This window comes from Urocampus carinirostris, chromosome 1, assembly GCF_059441175.1.
Source record: "Urocampus carinirostris isolate Australia breed hairy pipefish chromosome 1, RoL_Ucar_1.0, whole genome shotgun sequence".
Taxonomy (NCBI): domain Eukaryota; kingdom Metazoa; phylum Chordata; class Actinopteri; order Syngnathiformes; family Syngnathidae; genus Urocampus; species Urocampus carinirostris.
This window is the reverse complement of record NC_142349.1, coordinates 26,872,509-26,896,497: the sequence shown is the minus strand read 5'-3', so window position 1 is coordinate 26,896,497 and position 23,989 is coordinate 26,872,509. Positions and strand designations below refer to the sequence as shown.

The window sequence follows — 23,989 nt, the reverse complement described above, 5'->3', positions numbered from 1 at the left end:
GCTCGCATAGGCTAAAGGGGTAAAACAAAGCCTGCAATTGGCCGAAAAAGATGAATGTGAATAGCAAGTTTGGTTGTCTACGGCATAGAGAAAACATGTTTTACTATTCTGTATTTGTAAATATTTTACTCTCCTGGATTTACTATACTCACGGATATAAGAGGACCATGGTTGCACATTATTATTGAACGCAACGACTTTGGTGAGCTACTCCGGCTATACATTTTCCCTGTAGCTTGTTTCAGACTGAACTCGATGTTTCTGTGATGGGTCTTTTTTTAAATTGAACTAAATTCCAAGTGTTTATTGTCATATGCACAGTAAAGTTTCGGGCGAAAAAGAAAATAGAAACTAAGGAATGGTTGGCATTTCTTGAATCCCAAGACTTTAACCTTCCAAATGATATTTTGAACGATGCATTTGAGTGATATCGTACAGACACTGTTTCCGTATATGTCTGAGACACGTATTTTCTTCTTTGCAAGCTTTCGGAATGTTAAGGGGGTAGTAAGTTTGAATGAACTATCTGACTGTTTTGTCGACTTTCCCATTGTAGCACCCTATAATCCGGTGCGCCTTATGTATGGAAGATATAGGACCAAAAACCATTTTTTGGGGGTGCGCCCTATAACCACGTGCACCCTATAGTGCGGAAAACACGGTAAACGTTGCTAAAAAGTGATGTTGACGATACTCTTCGAATTCAAATTTGATTGTCTGTGATAACAACGTAGCGAACATTGTTTGCTACGATTAGTCATGGCACTCCAGGGTTAACAGGTAACAGACTAAAAAGGGACAAATAAGATCAAAGAACTATATTTACAGGGCAGTGTTGGGAGACCGGCCCAAGTTTTAATACTAGTCAAGTCAAGTCAAGTCATTTTTATTTGTACAGCCCTAAATCACGAAGAGTCTCAAAGGGCTTCACAGATTGTTACACTATATTACACAAACTATATTCAACCGACAAGAGGAGTAGGTTATTGCAGGTTAGTGCAAAGAAAAATTGGGTATTGTAACAGTGCAATGAAAAGTAGTGCAAAAACATTTAGCCGCAAGAAATTCTCAAATAATTCTATAAATAAGATACAAGTATGCATTTTTGATGAAACTAGAAAGATATATGTTTCTCACAGTTTTGCGTGCTTGTTTAGGGTGTTGATGGCCCTGAGGAAGAAACTGGCTCAGAGGCTGTCTGTCCTTGTTCTAAGGGACCTGTTGCATATACCAAAAGGTCAACAGGCCAAAGAAGTGGTGGCCAACAGTCCTCTATAATGTTGAGGGCTCTGAATTTTGGACAATTTGCTTTTACTTTTACAAGTAAAAGAAGGACATAGTTTTACAGCCTCATCTAGAATAAAAGAGTGCACACCTCTACAGTATTTCATCATTTTGCGTGTGCACAATTTACCATAGCGCTCTATCATGGCTACAAGTCAGCCTCTTGTGAGGATGAAGCTTGTGATGGACAACAAAAGATTCTTTTGTTGGTACTCTGTCCTATCTCCTTGTTTCTCTGAGCGCACACACACACACTTAGAAGTGATGGATAGCAGGTGTAGCCACCCTCCCCTACCTTCCTTCCCCTGCTGTCTCTAACCTACCGGCGGCACCGATGCTTCTGATCTGCAGATTGCACGGCACTGATTAATTCCCGAATGGTAGGCCGCGTTTCATGTCACTTGGACACAACTGAAAGTATCTTGTTCCTCCTGCAAGTAATCAGAAAAGTTATTGGTGGAGAGGTGGGAACAGGGTTGTCTTTGTAGACTGCTGAGAAATTTAGAGATACGTTATTGCAGTAGCGGTCGTCCGTCAGGGCAAGCCAGGCCTTCTATGCTGGCCTAACGTAACCATACATCATTATCATATTGTAACAAAAGTCAATTTCATTTTGTATATATATATATATATATATATATATATATATATATATATATGTTTATAATTGTTCTCAATATTTTGTACTTGTCATGATATACTTTATAAATTTGGTAACACTTCTTTCAGGAGTTTTAGGTCCAATCAGAATTCAACCTACCTGTGTCATCACCCTGTATAAAATCTTCCCAAGGCCTTCAAAATCAACAGTGCTGGCGTCTGAGCACTGTAAGTGAATGGTATATGTAGCGGATAGATAGTTGGGATAGCCAATCAGATTCCGCAATATCAATAGTTAGGCCAACTAGAAGGCATCATGTCGAATGTGACATGTATGCACCTTCTGATTGGATTAGTCACTTGAGTTAAGCAAAGGCAGCACTATGCAATGTGGTAAAACTTTAACCCACTATGGCTGCAGGAGATTACATAAAAGATTTGGTCACAGATATACTTTCATTTTTAAGACTGACCTTCCAAGAGAAGCAAGATCTTATGAGTAGGTAAAACCTTAACAATTAATCTTCAATTCTCTTATTAATAAATGTTTGCATTATTATGTATATTGATACCTTTTAATTCCTGACTCGGGTTTATTGATATTAAATGGCCAGAAAATGGCCCGTTGTACACGATTAAGACAATGTGACGCCCAGTCATGCACACACGTGCTTGTGTGTAGAGATGCCATGAATTGTCATGATTACCCAAGTGGAGTCACCTGGGGTAATCATGTGGCGCGCTGGAATGTGCTTCCTGATTGGTCAATGCTCCCCTTTTAAACGCGTTACGCGGAGAACTCCTTGTCGGAGTATTCACATCTGTACCCCGTATGACGCTCCCGATTACCTGTGCCTTGTTTACCTGATTCTCTCTGCCTGCCTCCGTTCCGACCTGCTACGATCTCTTCAGTCCCGGTAAACTCAACCTGCTTCCGTCCCACGCTACGATTGGCTACGTCGTCCGAAGTTTCCCGCTAACCCTTGTGCTTCCCCAAATAAAAGTATTGTACGAACGCTCTGGGGTCTCCTGCTCTGTTCTGGTAATCCTCGTGACAGAATGAACCAGCCAACAAATAGAACTCAGCGAACGATCCCAGCGCGACTTGGGGAGAGCTGGAGAGCGCAGTTCGGCAGGCGCCTACTAAGTTGGCCTTCCCTGCCCGTTCGAACCACGGCCCCGCCCGTCGTGGCCCTTGCTGTGCCTCGAATGGGGTCCCGGGAAGAATTGACGCCTGCCTGTTCGACTCTCATGCCTGCCTGCCCGACTCCCGTGCCGATTGCCTGCTATTCCGTCTCCCCTGCGTGCCAGCCCGACTCCGACTCTGCTGCCCGTCGGGCCGACTCCGACTCCGCTGCCCGTCGGGCCGACTCCGACTCCCCTGCGTGCCAGTCCGACTCCGCTGCCTGCCAGTCCGACTCCGCTGCCTGCCAGTCCGACTCCGCTGCCTGCCAGTCCGACTCCGCTGCCTGCCAGTCCGACTCCGCTGCCTGCCAGTCCGACTCCGCTGCCTGCCAGTCCGACTCCCCTGCGTGCCAGTCCGACTCCGCTGCGTGCCAGTCCGACTCCGCTGCCTGCCAGTCCGACTCCGCTGCCTGCCAGTCCGACTCCGCTGCCTGCCAGTCCGACTCCGCTGCCTGCCAGTCCGACTCCGCTGCCTGCCAGTCCGACTCCGCTGCTCCTGTTTTGCCGGTTCTGATTTTGACTCTCTCATGTCTTGTCTGTTCTGATTTTGACTCTCTCATGTCTTGTCTGTTCTGATTTTGACCCTCTCATGTTTTACCTGTTCTGATTTTGCCTGTCCTGTTTACCTGCCCTGATTTTGCCTGTCCTGTTCTCGTCGGTTCTGCCTGTCTGTTATCCCCTGTCCAGTTTGCCCACCAGACCCCCTCCCTGCCGAGCGCCGATTCCGATCTGCCCGACGCAGATGGCGCCTGCCTCTCCCCGTTCCTGCGTGTTCGGAGGAGGGAGCGGGGTTGCCCCAATCGCGAGCGTCAACATTCCGGGGCGTGAGGTTGTAATTTTTTTCTTTTTGGGACCTCGGGAGCTGTCCCTTAAGAGGGGGGCTCTGTCACGGTCGCCTTGGTGACCAGTCTGCCCCGCCCTCTGGGCAACAGCTGAAGCAGTTCAACTAATTGTGTGTCTGATTTAAGGCTGCATTGTGGGCTCTGCGGGGGTGGTTCATTACTACTCTTATACACAATCCCGGTCTGTTATGCTTGTCATGTTTTAGTCTGTTATGCCTTGTCCTGTTGAGTTCGTGCCGGAGGAACTCTGTATTGTTCTGTTTTGCCTCGGAGTATTGGGCGACTTTTATTTTATTAAATAAAACCTATGGATCGTCAACGCATTTGAGTTCTCCCTTCATGCCTCCTGCCTCCGTTCTGGTCCGGTCACCTTCCACGCCACCACGCCTCGTGACAGAATCCTCCGACCAGAATGGACCCCGCGTTCGTACATCTGCCCCCTGACCGCTATAAAAGTCTGAATCAGCAGCGCGATTCCTGTTGTGCAGTTCGGCAAGTCATTTCCGACATGGCGAAATTGGCTAAGGCACCTCCGGCAGTATGACTGCGAACGACTCCCATGCCTGCCTGCTCGACTCCCATGCCTTCCTGTTCGACTCCCAAGCCTGCCTGTTCGACTCCCAAGCCTGCCTGTTCGACTCCCAATCCTGCCTGTTCGACTCCCAAGCCTGCCTGTTCGACTCCCAAGCCTGCCTGTTCGACTCCCAAGCCTGCCTGTTCGACTCCCAAGCCTGCCTGTTCGACTCCCAAGCCTGCCTGTTCGACTCCCATGCCTGCCTGTTCGACTCCCATGCCTGCCTGTTCGACTCCCATGCCTGCCTGTTCGTCTCCCATGCCTGCCCTGAGTCTGCCTGTACTGATTTTGTCCCGTCTTTCCTCTCCTGTCTTGTCTGTTCCCTTTCCGCTCCCCGGAGTCCGACTCTTCTGAATCTGACCCCCCTGAGTCTGGACTCTTCTGAATCTGACCCCCCTGAGTCTGGACTCTTCTGAATCTGACCCCCCTGAGTCTGGACTCTTCTGAATCCGACCCCCCTGAGTCTGGACTCTTCTGAATCCGACCCCCCTGAGTCTGGACTCTTCTGATTCTGCCTGTCCTGTCTGATTCTGCCTGTCCTGATCTGCCTGTGTTTCCCTGTGACGTGTCTTGGGTTAAAATAATTTTTATTTTTTTTCCTGGGGAACTTCTGGAGCCGTTCCTTGAAGGGGGGGTTCTGTCATGATTACCCAAGTGGAGTCACCTGGGGTAATCATGTGGCGCGCTGGAATGTGCTTCCTGATTGGTCAATGCTCCCCTTTTAAACGCGTTACGCGGAGAACTCCTTGTCGGAGTATTCACATCTGTACCCCGTATGACGCTCCCGATTACCTGTGCCTTGTTTACCTGATTCTCTCTGCCTGCCTCCGTTCCGACCTGCTACGATCTCTTCAGTCCCGGTAAACTCAACCTGCTTCCGTCCCACGCTACGATTGGCTACGTCGTCCGAAGTTTCCCGCTAACCCTTGTGCTTCCCCAAATAAAAGTATTGTACGAACGCTCTGGGGTCTCCTGCTCTGTTCTGGTAATCCTCGTGACATGAATGCTGATATTTGGATGGATATTTGTTCAAGCAGACTAAGCAGGACATTACTGAAGGCCTAAGTGTGAAATGGACAGACCGCCTCTGTATTTCAGTGGTCCCCAACCTTTTAATAGCAGGGACCGGTTCAATGTCCAGCGTATAGATATCTCAGTAGTTCTGTGGTGGGCAAAATGTCCGACTATATTCTCTCGGCCCAACATTAGTAATAATAGCAATAACAATAATAATAATGATGATAATAATAATAATAATAATAATAATAATAATAGTAATAATAATAATAATAATAGTAATAATAATAATAAATCCACTGTGTCATCACTAGACCACTGTGGGTTCGATGACATAGGAAAAGGCATTTTATCTCATCAAGCTACTAGCTTAGCTACTTCCTGTGGTGTTTTGAGCACTGATTGTAACTCTTACTTATCTTCCATTGCGGGATCCTGCAGGTGATCATTATTTAGGCCAGTGATTCAGATTGTCCGATTGTTCTCCTTTGACCTTACAAGCTTTTACTAGGCTTTTTTTTATCGGTTTAACCTGTCAGCCACTTGTAATAACCACCAAACGTTAAGCTTGTTTGGCCACCGCTAGCATCAGTTGGGAATAAATATAAACAAATTAAGCGAGCCAAGACTTTTTGTCATGCAAGTGAACTTTACAAAGTCCCATGATTTGGCGCTGACAATTTCTGGTTTGTCTTTGTGGGCTTTTACTGGCTCTTTTGTAGCTTCCCCAACTAGCCACTAAAGTAAGCCCCATGACTGCGTCCTATGCCAGCTCCTTTTGAGCAGTTTTGGGTAACGTTTGCTCGCTTTGTCTTTGATTGTTACTTGCTTCACACTGGTGTCCATGTTTTAATTGAAAACAAAATAATATTGGAAGGTAGGCTTGCAAGATTTACGACATGGTATCCTTTGGGGCAGTTGCTTGAGTGCTGACAGGATATGATTATGACAAGTCTTTTCCAACTCAGGTGGGATATGAATTGTTCTCTGTGCACATAAAACTTGAAATGTCAACAAAAAACGCTGTTTTGGACAGGTGGTTCTCATGTAAAGAAAATGGTTTGCGATCCAAAAACGTACCCTTTTGTGCGTCATGTGTGTCGTATGTTTGCAGCAGCAAGTTCGGGAGTGGCGTGCTAGCTTTAGAGCGCCGGAAGGCAGATTGCTTTAAGTGTCAAGGTAAAAGTAAGGGTGGGGGAGGCTGAAAACTTTTTACTGTATTTTTTTTTTGAGTTTCCCTCTACAGATAAAACCATCTCCAGTTTAAAGGCCTTGGTGCACAATCCAGTGTCTGGTGGGAAATACTGAGTGTACAAGGCAAGCCAAAAAACTCATAAATGTTAAATACAAAAAGTAAACGGAGAAAAACCACACGTGTAATGCATTTCAAATAAGCTTGAAAATCCAAGACATCACTGTCTTCGATATCTTGCACCCATCTGGATAGAATAGAGGTTTGCTGCTGGAGGGGGAATTAAAATGGCGTATTTGAAGGGATGCAAACGTGTTCCTGCCCACCAGCCAAACTCATGTGTTCCAAATAGGTGTGAGCAACTGCTTGAATCTGTGTCAACACACTAAGCTCCCACACTGAGACTCGTCAGTTAGGCAACGTTATCTTTGTCATTTGTGTTGGCTAAAAGAGAGAAAATAAAAGAGCTTTAATTTCCCAGGATAAATTATACAGGAGCAAATATATCCTCCTATAGTTTCCCTGTGAGATAAAGATAAGGTGTGGTGAAGTCATGTTAATAGCAAGGCAGCATTCCCTCCAGCTTATCATTGCTCAATCAGCTCTAGTATGCGTCCAGAAATAGATGGGCTGAGAAGGAAGGCAGGCGAATGAAAAGCCATTAAGTGCTTTTTGCTCAGAAGGGTAGCATGACTATAAAGTCTTGTCCACTGGCACCCGCCAGGAGCGCCATCAGGCTGCATCGTCTTCTTTGAGGAGACCAAGGGCAAACTGGCACAGGGCGAGATTTGGATTTCTGCCATCGCATTGCTTATTCCTTCACTGGTGTCATTTCATTTGAAATCACATATAGTGTTTTATTGGATTGCCATAACAGCATTTAAGAGGAATGAGTTGAGACATGCTTTGAGTCAAATTACATGCTGTTGGAAAAACACTGCAGTTAAAGAACACTTATGTTGGGATTCAATAAATGTGTCCACCCAAAACCAAAGCACAGCTACAGCTAGTATTTCAGAGGTTCACTCCATTAAAAATAGATTAATCAAATAATTCTGACTCCGAGAAAAGTCAGAAGACCTCAAAGAGATGGTGCTTTGTGGATTGTTATCAGGTCTGGGAAAGGACAGAGGCTGCTACAGTTACATAACAAGCCACCCCTGTAGACCCAGTATCTCACAAACACCAGATTCCTTATCCATGAAACGGTTGATATGAAGCTACAACTTGTTGAAAACCACTACATTCGGAACGATTGTATTCTAATTATTACGGAGACCTGGCACAATCCAAGGATACCTAAAGCTAGCCTGCAGCTAGCCAAATGCTCTCTAAATTACTTTCACTCATTGAAAGGAGAAGCCTTCAAATTTTGATGTACTTTTGTATGATGACGTATACCATTCATTCAAGTGAAATTCTTTGTTCTGTGTTTTATTTGTTGATCTAAAGCTGTTGTTTTGTTACAGTCGTATGCGCTCAGTCAGTAAGGACGTCATCCGAGGTATGTTTAAGCCTTGAGGGATTTTATGAAGGGGCTTCGCTACTTCGCAAATTGTCATGTTTTGCAGGGGGATCTGTCCTCCATGAACCCCAATAACCGAGGTAGTACTGTATATCCAGGATTAGGACACACTAGTCTGTAAACCCTTTTGAGACTTCTTGTGATTAAGGGCTACACAAATTGTAGAAGTAAACATGAATTACCGCCCCAAAAACTACACCTGTCCTACTAGAGGTAAGATCGGGCCTATACATTTCAACCCGACCTGACCCGCGTCACGGGTATAGCCGAAACCACCCAAACCCTCCCTCTTTTCACGTGAGCACTGCAAGTGCAGCGCCAAAGTGAACGGTTTGCCGCCCATTTTGGCGTCGTGCAGCGAAAATTAAACTTAGCAAACTGGCACCGAAAAGATAATCATTCTGCAGATTACAAGCTGCAAATGGTGAAATATTTGGCCGAAAAGCAGAAAGTCACTTTGCAAAGCTTATAAGCTATTGGTAAGAAGTGGAAATGACGTCTGACGTGAGGAACATAGAAGTGGAAAGAGGAAGCGGCATATCTTTTACCCAAACACCGATGAGACTTAATGTGTGACTTTTTAAGCCTGAACGCGTGAGGTTCAGGCCCGGGCCCAAGATCTCACCTCTTTGTCCTACGGCGTAGGACCAACGAAAAGCAACCAATCACTTGATGCTCTGGTCTCCTGGTGTCTTCATAGAACATAGACGACACATGGAGTCGGAACTCTCAAGTATGAAAAGGAAAAAGGTTTTACTGTCTAAATGTTCAGGATCACCCTTCCCAATTTATGTTGCAGATATTTAACACTTCGGTCGCTCCTTGAAGGGAAGTTTCTCAAATGAACTTAACTTGATAACTTGATAATTGCTAAAAAAAGCAAACCCTCAGAAAGTTATTCGTACAAATACTGTATATGCGATCATTGCAGTGCAAATGTATGCTAGAATTCTCAGAGACTCTGTTTTTAGAGGGAAGGTTACATTTAAAAATGGTCAAAATCTCCATAAGGTTGATTAAACCGGATGTGTCTCCTTTTAAAACGATAAAGTTCTTGCCTTTCAGTTCAATATTTGACTAGTGTCTTTGGAGAAAACAGTCAGATGGTGTAGAAAAACCCTATCAAATTGAGAAGGCATTTTTGCCTTGAACGTACTTATCGCATTGCTCTTCATAGAGCGGTCACAGAGAAGGAACATTTCTATGCCGTTACATAACACTGCTTGACTCACGTATGTGCTTGAGGAACTATCTTTGGGCAAAGGACGCAACGTCTGAAGTGAAGAACTGTAATCAGGTTACATTAGCAGGATTGCACACTGTAAAAGTCACATCTGTGACTTGAAGTAAAAGCCCCCACTTGAGTTAAAAGAGGTGAACCGTCACAGGCATTTCAAAGACGACCTTACGTTAAACATCATCCCACAATGATGATAAACAAACACACCCCAACCGCAGCACACTGTTGTGCACACAGTATCAGCGCACATACACACACGGTGAACTTTACAGAGCGCTATCAGCTCCCCCCACCAGAGTATCAGGGGACACGCAGACAGTCAAGTGACGGAGAGCCGGCCCCCGGAGGGATCATGATACACCGCGAGGGTTATTTTCGTCTCGGGCATTTGGAGATATGCAATTGCAGCACAAACTCGATGCTGGACACTTCTGAAAGGTTGCGGCGTTTGATTGAAAAGCTCCAAGGTGTTACTTTGAGTGCAAAACGGCCACTTTCATTAGCAACATGTCTTCTCGCCAATAAATCTGTTGGAGCCAGTTAGCCGTTTCTGTTAGAAAACATTAGCCGAATTGTAACGTTCCACTTGTAAAGAACACTTGAATTCTGTCTTAATACTTTGGCGTCACGCATTTCATTAGTTAATTTGTGACTAAGCTGCTGCCATGCGGGGGAGTGATTCCTCCTGGTCGGAGTTGCTGCCAGCCTTCAGTTCAGGGTCTACCTTGCAATATGCAACTAACCGGAGCCACAACGCAGAGAAAAACAACATAACACTGGATAGATAACAAACAAAATAATCACAGTTAAGGTTGATCAAATACCGGATTCCATTTGTGCTAAAATTCTGTCCACGTATAAAGCGATGTTCCATCAGTGCCAAAATTCTGCTGATCTTAAGTTTGAGAAAGTCACATTAGTCCGTTAGTGTTGTGTGTCGTTGCTGAGTGCAAATGTCAAGTATTGTTGCTAATGTTGATTTTAACTTTCGTAGTATATATACCAGTGTTAGGACTATCTCGACACACATTAACGCACAGGGTTGGGTAGGGTTACTTTAACGGGATTACTTTCAATTACTTTTGGATTACTCCAATACCAAATATGCTAATAAAAGACAAAAGAAACAAAATTTGAATAAAATTATGACTCACAACACGTGGTAAGCTTTCTCTCCTGGCTTTGATCTTTTTGATCTCCGGCAAAACTAACATAAAATGCGACAGAAACAAAATGAAAATAAACTCAAACAGCTTGCCAACATCATTTTTGCCGTTCCATGTATTCCGTTACTCCCAAGCCTGCACAAAATTTTATAATTGTATTCATATTTAGTTTCTTTTGTCTTTTATTAGCATATTTGGTATTGGAGTAATCCCAAAGTAATTGAAAGTAATCCCGTTAAAGTAACCCTACCCAACCAATGCATTCCTGAAACGCAATAACATTTTCTCTGTAACAAATACTGTAACATTGATTCATAAATTGCGGACCTCCTCTGTCGTTACTACAGTGTGTAATAATGCAGTTTTCCGCTGCTTATTAGTTTTCTAACGAATGCTAAATATTCCCGCATCAATCACGCTTCACATACAATCCACCAGCAACATTCAACAATGGGTAGGCATGTTTATATTGACCTACAAACCATGGTAGCGATATCGCAAGCACAGAGTACGAGTACGCTGAATTTCTCCTCATGGATAAATTCTCCCTACCGTAGCTGCCCGCATCCAAGCCGAATTGTCAACTATAGAATAAAATACTGATATTGGGGGGTCAGCTTAAATACGCGTATTTGGTTGTTACCAGTAGCGAATGTGTGTGAGAAGGTGGCTTATGAAGAAAAAAAAAAAAAACATGAAATCAATGGGGCAAACGTGAGCACAGAATTTATCGTCAAAGTGTTTGGAATATTGTTCTTTTTATTTGTAAAATGATTTTCGCAATACTCTAAGAATGGAGAAAATAAGAAAATGTCCTATACACTGCTCAAAAATGGAGAAGGAGATCTTCGGGTTGTTTTAAACCTGGAGACAAAAGGAATATGGAGTGTCTCTGCAAAGTGTTTTTTTACAAACTGTCAAGATTGTACAAAAAGTCAGCAGTGGAAAGCCTCAACGACTACAGGCCTGTAGCTCTTACGCCTGTGGTCATGAAGTGCTTCGAGAGGTTAGTGTCCCGGCACATCAAAAACTCCCTGCCACTCACACTGGACCCCCACCAGTTTGCCTACAGGGCAAACCGCTCCACTGACGACGCCATAAACACAGCACTTCACACCGTGCTGAAACACCTGGACCACCGGGGGAGCTACGTCAGAATGCTCTTTCTGGACTTCAGCTCAGCCTTCAACACCATTATCCCGGAGATCCTGGTGGAGAAACTTGCACACCTAGGACTCTCTCCCTCCATCTGCCACTGGATAATGGACTTCCTCTCCAACCGCCCACAGTCGGTGAAACTCGGTACCCACGTCTCTCCCACCCTAACACTGAACACTGGCTCCCCCCAAGGTTGTGCACTGAGCCCCCTGCTTTTCACCCTCTACAGCTCCGACTGCTCACCGACCCACCCCACAAATACTATAATTAAGTTCGCTGACGATACCACCTTGATCGGCCTCATCTCTGAAGGGGACGAGGCGGCATACAGGGATGAGGTGGAGTCACTTTCAACGTGGTGTTCGGAAAACCACCTCATATTGAACACCACAAAAACAAAAGAACTGATTCTGGATTTCAGAAGGAATGGCAGGAATCCAGCACCACTCACCATAAAAGGAGACTGTGTAGAGAGAGTCCACTCTTTCAAATTTCTGGGTGTGCACATATCCGACGACCTCTCCTGGTCTGCAAACACCAGAGCGGTGGTAGGGAAGGCCCAGCAGCGACTGCACTTCCTGAGATTGCTCAGGAAAAATAACCTAAAACAGCAGCTGCAGGTGTCCTTCTACAAAGCCACAGTGGAGAGCATCCTAACATACTGCATCACGGTGTGGTATGCTGGGTGCACAGCAGCAGACAGGAAAAAGCTCCAGAGGATCATCAAAACAGCCCAGAGAATCGTCGGCTGCTCTCTGCCCAGTCTGGAGGACATTGCCTGCTCTCGCTACCTCAGCAGAGCAGAAAACATCATCATGGACTTTTCTCACCCCGGCCACCACCTCTTCGACCTGCTGCCTTCCGGCAAGCGCTACAGGTCACACAAAGCAAAAACAAACAGACTCAGAGACAGCTTCTTCCCCACAGCCATTACCACCCTAAACAGACACCGGACAAAAAAACTGAAAACTGTTGCAAAAAACTACCTCACACGAATGTAAAATGGTACTCACGTACATGCTGTCTGCACTATGTTTGTTCACTGCTCAAAACAGACACAGCACAAAAAACCTGAAAACTTGTGCCAACACTACCTCATACGAATATAATGGTACTAATGTCTATGTTCTTGCACATGTCGACTGCACTACGTTTACTGCTCACCTTGCACAATGTCTGACCATTTCCTTTTTTTCTGCACTATGTTGTCTATGTTTGCACCAATGCATATGCTGACTATTTTTTGCACTATGATGACTTTGCACCAAATGCAATATTGCACAACCCTTACGATACCAACGGTATCACGACAACACTGTATGTAACATCCCACATGCCGACATTTCTTGTGTAAATACCATGTCAATGATAACTATAGCCTTATCCCCCTTGTTTTATAACCTTATCTTCTCTGTTCCTTTATCTTCTTGGCTCATACCTCACTGTGAATGTGTAAAACTGGAGTGTCATGCCCAATTTCGTTGTCACAATATGTTAACCCATTTTGTAACAATGACAATAAAGGTATATTCTATTCTATTCTACAAGCCCAGAAATATGGAGGCTTTAATGTTTCCACAGGTTGATGTAAACTGTTTCATGAAATGAAATGATCAGCATTTATATAGCGCTTTTCAAGTCAATGAAGACTTCCCAAAGGGCTTTACAATGTGCTTCACATTTACCAATAGCGGCCGTGCAGCCATGTAAGGCGCAAACCTGCTTATTGGGGGCATTAGGGGTTCAGTGTCTTACTCAAGGACACTTCGACATGTAACACGGAGGAGCCGGGATTCTAACTGCGATTTGTTTTATTATGTGGCCATTTTCAAGCCGTGTGAAGGGGTCGGTTTCTATGCGAGGTATATAGTTATTTGTACCTAGATTGAGTAACCGGCTACTTTTTTGCTGTCAGTGTTCTTCAGGGTACCTGGAATACATTTTACAAGAAGTGACTTGTAACTGTAACTACAGAAGCGGTCGGTCCGTTTCACACCCAGGCCTTGGGTAAAGTCCTACTTAGTCTGAACAAATATCCATCCAAATACCAGCATTCATGTCATCTCTACACAGAAGCACATGTGTGCATGACTGGGAGTTGAATTTTTTTAATCGTGTACAAACGGGACATTTTCTGGCCATTTAATATCAATAAACCCGAGTCAGCAATTAAAAGCTATCAGTATACGCAAACATTTATCAATAAGAGAATTCAAGATTAATTGTTAAGGTTTTAAATCTTTCATGTCATCTCCCCGCAGCCATAGTGGGTTAAAGTTTTACCACATTGCATAGTGCTGCCTTCGCTTAACTTAAGTGACTATCGAATCAGAAGCTACATACATGTCACATTTTACATGAGGCCTTCTGGTTGGCCTTACTATTGATACTGCGGAATCTGATTGGCTATCGCAACTATCTATCCGCTACAATGTACCATTCACTTACAGTGCTCAGAAGCCAGCACTGTTGATTTTGAAGGCCTTGGGGAGATTTTATACAGGGTGATGACACAGGTAGGTTGAATTCCGATTGGACCTAAAACTCCTGGAAGAAGTGTTACCAAATTTATAAAGTATATCATGACAAGTACAAAGTATTGAGAACAATTATAAGCATGAATACATTCAAAATGAAATTGACTTTTGTTACAATATGATAATGATGTATGGTTACGTTAGGCCAGCATAGAAGGCCTTGCTGGCCCTGACGGATGACGGCTAGTGCAATAACGTATTTTTAAATTCCTCAGCATTCTACAAAGACAACCCTGTTCCCACCCCTCCACCATGAACTTTTCTGAGTACTTGCAGGAGGAACAAGATACTCGCCCAACACTGGACATGACTTCTACAGATTCGACACGTATCGTGCACGCATTAGACGGAAGTTAACATCGGCACAAGCAATGACACTTGACATCTATACACAGCAATGACACACAACCCTAACAAAGCTGCATGACATTCTCAGACTGCACATCGGCATCATTTGGCTCTACGGAACGACATAATAAAACAGGTCAGCTGTGATTGGTCCACCCTAGCAACCCTGGTGTTGTGTCATTATCTGTTATGTTAATGTCAACATGGCCTATCCTTGGCATTAAAACAGTTGTTTTTTGTTGCTTTATTTGTATCGCACCAACACATTTAGAATTACAATACCAGCGAAGGCACATATGACATTTTGTCACGAATATGTTGGTGTTCGGCCTTCACAGGCAACATGTAGTGTTTCCTGATTGTCTCTTGCATGAAAATGGGTCAGGGCTCAAAAAGGTGCAGGAGTGGAGGAAATTCCATATATATATTTGTAACGTACACGCCTAATTTATGGTTAAAAATCAGTAAAAAAAAGAATTGATTGACTTTTCTCAGCTCAAATTAAGCATTGTAAGTGACAGATATTGACTACAAACAGCCATGATTTAAATCATAAATGGACAAAGTAAACTATGAACAAAATACCAACATAAAATTTACAATGTATGTCATATCCTTCATCATCAGATACAACAAAGTGTTTTTTCTCTTGTGCTTTTTTGCCTTTATTTATGTATTATCCATTTGAAATGTGAATTTCCCTTCGGGGATGAACAAAGTATCTATCTATCTATCTATCTATCTATTTCCTTTGTTTTCCCCATTATCTAACATTTATCTCTTGTACCGTGAACAAAAATAATGTGATAATGACTTGAAATTTAATGAGCATTACACACTAATAAAGGCAGTTTTACACCAATTTTAATTCAAACACACAACCTCAAACGCCGATTTATTCACAGTACGACCCTCCCCAACGCAAGATATTTTTTCCTCAGATCTATACTATTCACGTAGAATGCCCTTTGTGACTTCAAAACATTAAAATTATCTCTAAGGTAAAATTTTGGTGCCTGATGACTGCATGAGTTCCCTTGCTATCCGCGGTCACACGAGGCAAAACAGTTGACGAGGTTATCACACGTTATCAAACTGCAGGCACAGAGATCATGTGTCGCGCAACAGGACCCGTTAACTGATGCCTTGTGAGGTCCTTAAAACTAGAAAAAGAAATGTATATATGCTATGATCTGTTCATTTTTTCTTTCATTTAAATTGCAATCAAAATAAAGAAGCCTATTGAAGGAAAACAAATTAAAACATATTTAACAGTAGGTTTTTATGTTTCATTACAAGTTTGATGACAGCATGATCAATTTTTTTTGCTTGGCGATAATTATGTTAGCAGCAAAATGAACCTGTTTACAAGTATCTCAAGGCGGACATTTTGTAATTTACTGTTTACAATGTCGCACCTGCTCTGTTACCAACCAATCAGTTGCAAGGTACACAAAAGGTGAGCCTCGATTGGCTGTTACCTGAACCCTTAGAAGCTGTGCCCTGAACTGTTTAAATTGAAATGATTTTTTCAAGTTAATTGACATTCCAACAAAGACCCAAGTAAACACTCCATTATTTTCAAGCCTTTTAATACAAACTTAATAAACTATCAGTCCCTGTTAACATGTAAGACACTGACTCCGAATACTTTGTTATACCGTTTTGTTTTTATCAAGTATTGCACAATGTAGGTACAAAATTAATATACGATTACATTTGTCCATAATATAGCAAAATTGTTTTGTTTTATTCTTAACAGAAAATACAACTCTATGTCGCCCACCCCCCAACAAAGCAAATGTTCTTATATCCCACAACTACGGAATATTCTGTACACAGTCTTTCGAATAGTCAATGTTTTTTTTGAAAGATCAATTCATTTTTTTATCATTTCAATAAAAAAGAAAACAAAAGTTGCTGCAGCCATCACAGATCACTGGAGTAGTAAAAAGATATAAATGCAATACCATGTCGTAGAAACAATAGATACTCTGATATTTTACAAACTCTGTACTAAATTAAATTATACAATTAGAAAAAGACCAGAAAATCCCACTTAGCTTTGCCAATGTCTTGAAATATTGGCAATGTCCAGTTCTGTCAAAATACTGAAAGAGGCCATGACTTGTGTTTTTTTTTTTTTTTCCCCCGATTTCAATACATCTTCCATAGTAACATAAAAAAATATTTTGTGCTTGGTTGGCAAATGAAATAACAACAATGCAAGTTGAAGTTTGGATAACCAAGCTCAGACATCTCGTACAACAAGCGTCACCTCTGAGGGTAAAAAGAAAAGTTGTAACTCAAGGGGGCAAATATAGTTCACCCTTGGGCTCGTATTCTTAAGACTTGTGACTGAGATCTTATAGCTAACGTCACTTTTCCTTTTAACCTTGACATTCTTTTCACTATTTTTTTTCCTTTTTTTTATGTGCATTTGAAATTGAGAACTCCTACTACCACCACTGCGAGCGATCACATTATCTGGTCGTTTCTGTGTGAAGTACTAGCTCTGTGTACTAGTTGGCCATAACTGGCTGGAATTGCTGGTTAGAATACTGCATGTTGCTCAGGCTGAAATTCAAGCCATCCATCAAAGACTTGTCGTTCAGGCCGCCGTAGGCCGCGAACACGTCAAAGGCGTTGCTGTATGGGAGCGGGCCCAGTCCGACCGAGCTGTCCCCCGGGAAGAGTGCGCTCTGGGTGTTCAAGCCCTGCAAGCTGGGGAACACAAACTCCTTGGCGTTGGGCGACAGGGCCGAGGGCTTGGCCGTCTGCTGTGTTCCCAGACCCAGCCCGTAGATCGAGTGCATGGAGGTGGAGATGGCTTTCTGCTTCAGGAGAGTGTTTACATTCAGCCCCAGGTTGGTGGGAGAGGTGCGCGCCGCCTTATTGCTGGCGTTAGTGCCGTTGTTGTTGTTGCTGCGCCCGCTGCTCTTCATCTTGGTGGAGCCGAACTTGGTGGCGGCAAAGGTGGCGGTTGTGAAAGTTAAAGGCTGCGTGGAACGGGGCATGAAGGTGGGGCTGACTGCCGCCGAGTGGCCGAAAGGAGGGGAAGGCGAGCTGGAGCCCGGGGAGACCCCGCCCATGGGCTCGTTGATGGGCATGAAGACCTGTGCGTCTGGGTTGAAACTGTTCTTGATCTCCTTGTCCAGATCCAGTCCGCCGCTGCTCGCCGCGCTCTCGTTGCTGTCATCAACATACAACACTTTGACGGAACCCTTCTCCCCAATCTGGTAGGACACCTCATAAGGGTCAATCCACACACTGAGGTCCTGGGGGAGGTTGTTGCGGACGTCGTTGATGTCCAGTCCGCTTTCTTTGGCTGCCTTCTCCACCACGGGGTCCACCTTCTCACCCACATGGATACACCTGAAGCCCGAACCCTTGTACGGCTTGTCCGGGTACCAATGGCCCTCGTATTTTTGCTTCAGCTGTCGCTCCAGCTCTTCGCCGAAAATGTTGACCCGCCGCCTGGGCAGCTTGTTGTAAAGGTACGAGATGATGAAGTTGAGAGCTACTTGGATTTCAAGCTGCATAGCTGACTGCTGACTTTTATCAGGTGAGACTGTCTGTGCGTAACAATGGGTCGACTGCCTACGCTCCGTTTTTCCGTGGTTGATGACACGGAAGTTTAATGGGGAAGAATGGCCTATGGGACCGAAACGCGTTCCAAGGGCACAAGTGTGGTAATTTAGGAAGAGCTTTGTTTTTGTTTTTCTCCTCACGTGGTGTGGAACTTTCTGGAAAGAGAAACAAGAGACACGGAACACTTTTAGGGAGGGAGACTATATATAGTATATACATCTGCATAATATCATTCCTCCTGTGTAAGACAACAAACTATACTAATATTAAAAGGCAATTACACCGAATCTAAGACTGCTCAGTATGTTTTTTTCTTTATGTACATAGATTACATGCATGTGAAGAGTATATATTTTTACTTCTCTGGAACATTATGACTCGTTCGTTCTCCGGAGTTAAATGAGACTAGTATTATTATTATTAATCTCGGTATAAAAACATAGATGTCTAACATTTTGTTACGTTAGATTACAGTACGAATAAACAGTAATCCAATGACATAATCTAGCCTCCATTCAAAGCAGATGGCGTTGAGTGAAAACAGAAAAGTAAGTCGATAATGTGCAACGAATTTTTTCATATAGCCATCGGGTCTCTTTGCTGCTTTGTTAACGATGGTTACACCCCTGTACTGCAAAAACTAAAATGTGTCTATTTCATAAACGTTGAGATATTCAAACGGATTTCAATGTGCATTAAAGGGTTTTGTAAATAAAAGCACGTAAAAGTGACAATGTTTAAGAGCCGTCGTGGGAGGATATAAAACTGGTAAATGTACAACAAATTATTGCGAAATAGCACATTCAACCTTATCATGATGGTAAAGTTCGAGCAATCTGCTTACAATAGCAAAGATTTGCTGACACCGATGTGGTGGAGGAAAATGAGAAATGCGACACACGACAATTTCAACTCTCCAACGCGACATTGGGAGGCTTATCATAAAGAAAGACATCCATTTAGTGGAGAAAACAGAAGCCGCACCAGCGAAATCCCACGCCCATGCACACGAGCCTCAACTTTCGTAGACTGACGCAGCAAATCAGCTTAGTAAGAGTTAACAGAGCTCTCGCGACGTCAAGTCAAAATAAAGCCAACGTTATCACATCTCCAAAAGGGCTCAAGATACTCACTTTAGGGGAAGGAGATAGATTTCAGGATTCTCAGTAGTTGTTTGTGCAAATCGCGAGAGAAAGAAAGTATAGATAATTTCTTCACAGATATTAAGATTTTTAGAAAATGTATTCCGGTAGATGAAAAAAAGAGCTGAGCATTGCCGAATTCTTAAGTTTGTTGGTTTCTTGGTGATTTCGAGTGTTTTTTTCAGCAGGCTAGGCGGAGTAGCTCCCTCCTTCTTGGGAGTTCTGCGACTTCGACTCTGCCTGGGTGAAGAGCGCCCTTATTTATAGATTTCCTCCGCTATGGGCACGAGGTAGGCGGTGATGCAGTAGCAGAGGTCAAAACAATATGGGGCCCTTTGATTGGCTAGTATTTCAAGCTCCGCCCATGACGTAGGGCTCATCCGTGCGTGCATTGGCTGATGGACGCTATCATTCTTGTGACATATGATTCCACCAAATCGGAGGAACGCCTGTGACGGCTGCTTACGTCAGAGATAATACAGGACTGCTGATAGAAAATGGTCAAAAATACTGAAGGGTAGTGACACGAGGTGAACAGTACTTATTTCCGGTGTGTTGTAAGAACATACATAGGGGAATAAATATCAAATAATAGTAGTAGATATTTCGCCAAAATATTGCTCCCTTTTCAATCTTTAAAGGGACAGCCACCTCTTTCCGGTCCACGTGACAGTCGATTGTAAGCGATTGTGCATTCGGGATGGGTCGTTCAAGAACGAAATAGCTCTGTGAGCGTTCACTTTCTCCCGTAAACTGATAGCGCAGCAATTTTGTTTACTTTCTAGTAAAACCAGCAACATCGAAACTCATAATTATTGCAAACACAACTTTTACTGATTATATAAAACGAGAGTTGTCATTCATACATAAACTGTGTCAACAAACACCATCCTAACACAGTACAACATGCCAGGCTCAAAACAGTTTTTGGAAGCAGTGAAAAAGTGAAATAAGACAAAAATCGGAAATTATTCACAGCGTTCAACTGAATGTATCATCGCTTTCAAAGGCACATATCATAAGTGGGACGGAAACATGCACATTACCGACAAAAGCGCAGTTAGCATTGTGCACACACATTGGTAGGACGTCTTGATGGGTAGGGAGGATTTCATAACACTTGCTCTTAAAGATGCTCAGTATAAAAAGGTTCAAAGTTTAAATGGGTTAAAAGTTCACTGGAGAGTCAAGTCAAGTCACGTTTATTTGTATTGCCCTTAATAACGAAGAGTCTCAAAGGGCTGTACAGATCACAGATTATTGAACACTACAGACTACTATTACCCATCCCCTGATCTAAAACCTACATGAGGGCAAGGAAAAACTCAAAACAAAATTGTATCATAAGTAATTACAATAATATATGTTTTGTTTATTATTAAGTAATGGTGGGCATCATGTCATATTATCTCATCTCATTAGCCGTACCGCTTATCCTCATTAGGGTCGCGGGGGGGCTGGAGCCCATCCCAGCCATCTTTGGGCAGTGGGCAGGGGACACCCTGAACTGGTTGCCAGCCAATCGCAGGGCACACAGGGACAGACAACTCATTCGCTCATTCACACCTAGGGACAATTTGGACCAGCCAATTCACCTGAAATGCATGTTTTTTTGGAATGTGGGAGGAAACCGGAGTGCCCGGAGGAAACCCACGCAAGCACGGGGAGAACATACAAACTCCGCACAGAATGTCTGGAGCTGGATTTGAACCCACGACAGGTTCCCATGACATGAACTGTGCCGCACAAGCGCTAACCACTGCGCCGCCGTGCTGCCCTCATGTCATATTATTCAAATAAAATGTTACTTATTTTATTGATGTTTTAAATTCTGTGTACAGCAATCTATGGTGTTCTGCAAGACACTTTCATCTCATCTCATTAGCAGCACCGCTTATCTTCAGTAGGGCCGGTGCTGGAGTCCATCCCAGCAATCATTGGGCAGTGGGCAGGGGACACTGACCTGGTTGCCAGCCAATCGCAGGGCACACAGGGACAGACAATTCGCTCGCTCATTCACACCTAGGGACAATTTGGACCTGCCAATCCACCTGAAAGGCATGTCTTTGGAATGTGGGAGGAAACCGGAGTGACCGGAGAAAACCCACGCAAGCACGGGGAGAACATACAGAGTCCGCACAGGAAGTCCAGTAGCTGGATTTGAAGGTTCCCAAGACCTTAGAACGCACTAACCACTGCGCCACCATGCTGCCCGCAAGACACTTTAACATTTAAAAAAGATTCAATATTATTGGTTATATACTGATATAAGGAACCCCAAAAACCTGTCTTTTTTGTTTTTTTCTTCGTTTTTCCTAGCTTTTTTCCTTTTTTTCTTACTTGTTTTGTCTTTTTTTCCTTTTCTTTTTTTATTCTTCTGATTTTTTGGTTGTCTTAGCCTTTACAGTTATTATTTTTACTTGCATTATTGCCATTTTTTGCAGGCTGCTCTTTTTTGGTTACATTTTTTCTCTCTCTCTTTTTTCCCTTTCCCTCCCATGCTTTTTCCTTCCTTTTCTGCCTTTTTCACATCTTTTCTTGTTTCCTTGCTTTTTCTTCTTTATTTCTCCCCTTTTCTGCATTTTTTTCTTCTCTATTGTTTCTTCTATTGTTCATTTTTGTTACTTTTTGTGTTTCATGCTTCATTTCCCCACTTTTCTATAATCATTTGGTGGATTGGTCGTGAGCGGATTTAAGCAAGGAAAACAATCGAAATAGCCGCTTGGGAGCCGGCTCTTTTGAGCGAGCGGAGCCGGAAAAGCCGGTTCCCTAAAAAAGATCCTGAATTGCCATCACAATTGTGCATGAGAGGAGATTCCCTTCCTGCTGAACAATCGTCCCAAAGCGAGCAGCAGCAGCAGCAATGTGAGAGGGTGGGCGGTGTTGAAGCCAATGTGCAAAACAAAGCGTGATTGGTCCAAAACGGGGCAGGATCCCCGTGGTGAGTGGTGAGCGAGTATCCAAGGTGCTGATGTAGGCTGCTGACGTCACGCACAGGCTCCACGCACGTCTGTTGCCAAATTTAAAGCGCACAAACATACGCAGGACAGCCCCATATGCTGTATAGAAACAGAACACGCATACTAAACATGTTTGTGAGGTGAAGTCAGCTCTTCACAATGTCACTTTCGAGGTTACTCTGTATACGTGATTCCTGGCTAGTATATTTCCAAGCGACAAAATGTAATTTTGTTTCTTATATTTATTGCTCTTCACTATGCTACTTTCTATTGTGGTTTTACCTTCTCCGTTTATTCTTTTTTTTATACAGGCACAACAACAAAAAAAATCAACATTTGATCATTAATGAACATAACAATACAATAAACCATTTGCAAATAAAATCAAACACAAATATACAATACATATTGTTAATTTAACATGTGCCCAAAGGGAGTAGGCTGGAGCCAGATATTTCAAATACCTGCACTATTTTCTATGTTTTCTTTGCAGGGAAGACACATTCAATATGTTCTGCACCGCTTATCCTCAGTAGGGTCAGCTATCTTTGGGCAGTGGGCAGGGGACAACCTGAACTGGTTGCCAGACAGTCGCAGGGCACACAGGGACAGACAACTCACTCGCTCATTCACACGAAGGGATCATTTGGACCAGCCAAATTAACCTGACATGCATGTTTTTGGAATGTGGGAGGAAACCAGAGTTCCCTGAGGAAACCCACACAAGAGCGGGGAGAACATGCAAACTCTGCACAGGAAGGCCAGTAACTGGATTTGAACCTATGACCTCATAACTGTGCCGCGGACGTGCTATCCGCTCAGCTGCCGTGCAGCCCTTAATTGAATCCCTATGATCTACATCTAATCCAATTTTCCATTAGAAAATTTCCCCAAGCTGAAGTTTATGAGTCTTTTTCTGCATGTTGGTTTAAGATTTGGGGATGGTGTAAATGTAACCTGTGCAGTCCTTTGAGACATTTTGCTATACAAATAAATGTGACTTGACTTGACTTATTTGGACTTTAGGCTTCTGTGAGTGTCTTTTGCTTGGTTTTGTGTCAAGGCACCCTGAATGAATACCAACAAAATGGCTAGACATTGATGTAAATTAGGGACATTTTTAAGTTCACCATTAAAATATTTCCATGAATACCTTTTCAGGTGGCACAATGGCTTTTCAATGTTGTGCCAGAATATTTGACCTCGAAGTTATGTATTCCCCTAAGATGATGAGTGCCTGCCCTGTAGAGAAACATCCATCCATCCATTATCCACACCGCTTATCCTCAGTAGGGTTGCAGTGGTGCTGGAGCCCATCCCAGCAATATTCTGGCAGTGGGCAGGGGACACCCTGAACTGGTTGCCAGCCAGTTACAGGGCACAGGGCAGACAATTCACTGTCTCATTCACACCTAGGGACAATTTGAACCGGGCAATTAACCCGACATGCATGTTTTTGGGATGTGGGAGGAAACCCGGAGGAAACCCACGCAAGCACGGGGAGAACATGCAAACTCCACACAGGAAGGTTCGATCTAATGACCTCAGAACTGTGCCGCACACGCTCTAACCACTGCGCCGCCCTGATGCCTTGTAGAGAAACAACCGATGAATATTAGTGCTAACTT

General features: G+C 43.5%; 1 protein-coding gene across 1 annotated transcript; it reads right to left on the bottom strand.

Moving 5' to 3' along the window:
- Positions 1–16,243: 16,243 nt before the first annotated feature.
- Positions 16,244–19,643, bottom strand: tob1a (transducer of ERBB2, 1a). The gene is made up of 2 exons (XM_088332774.1): positions 19,393–19,643; positions 16,244–18,414 (listed from the first exon to the last, which is right to left on the bottom strand). The coding sequence occupies exon 2, from the start codon at positions 18,208–18,210 to the stop codon at positions 17,191–17,193; it is 1,020 nt and encodes a 339-aa protein (XP_088188900.1). The 5' UTR covers positions 18,211–18,414; positions 19,393–19,643; the 3' UTR covers positions 16,244–17,190.
- Positions 19,644–23,989: the final 4,346 nt, after the last annotated feature.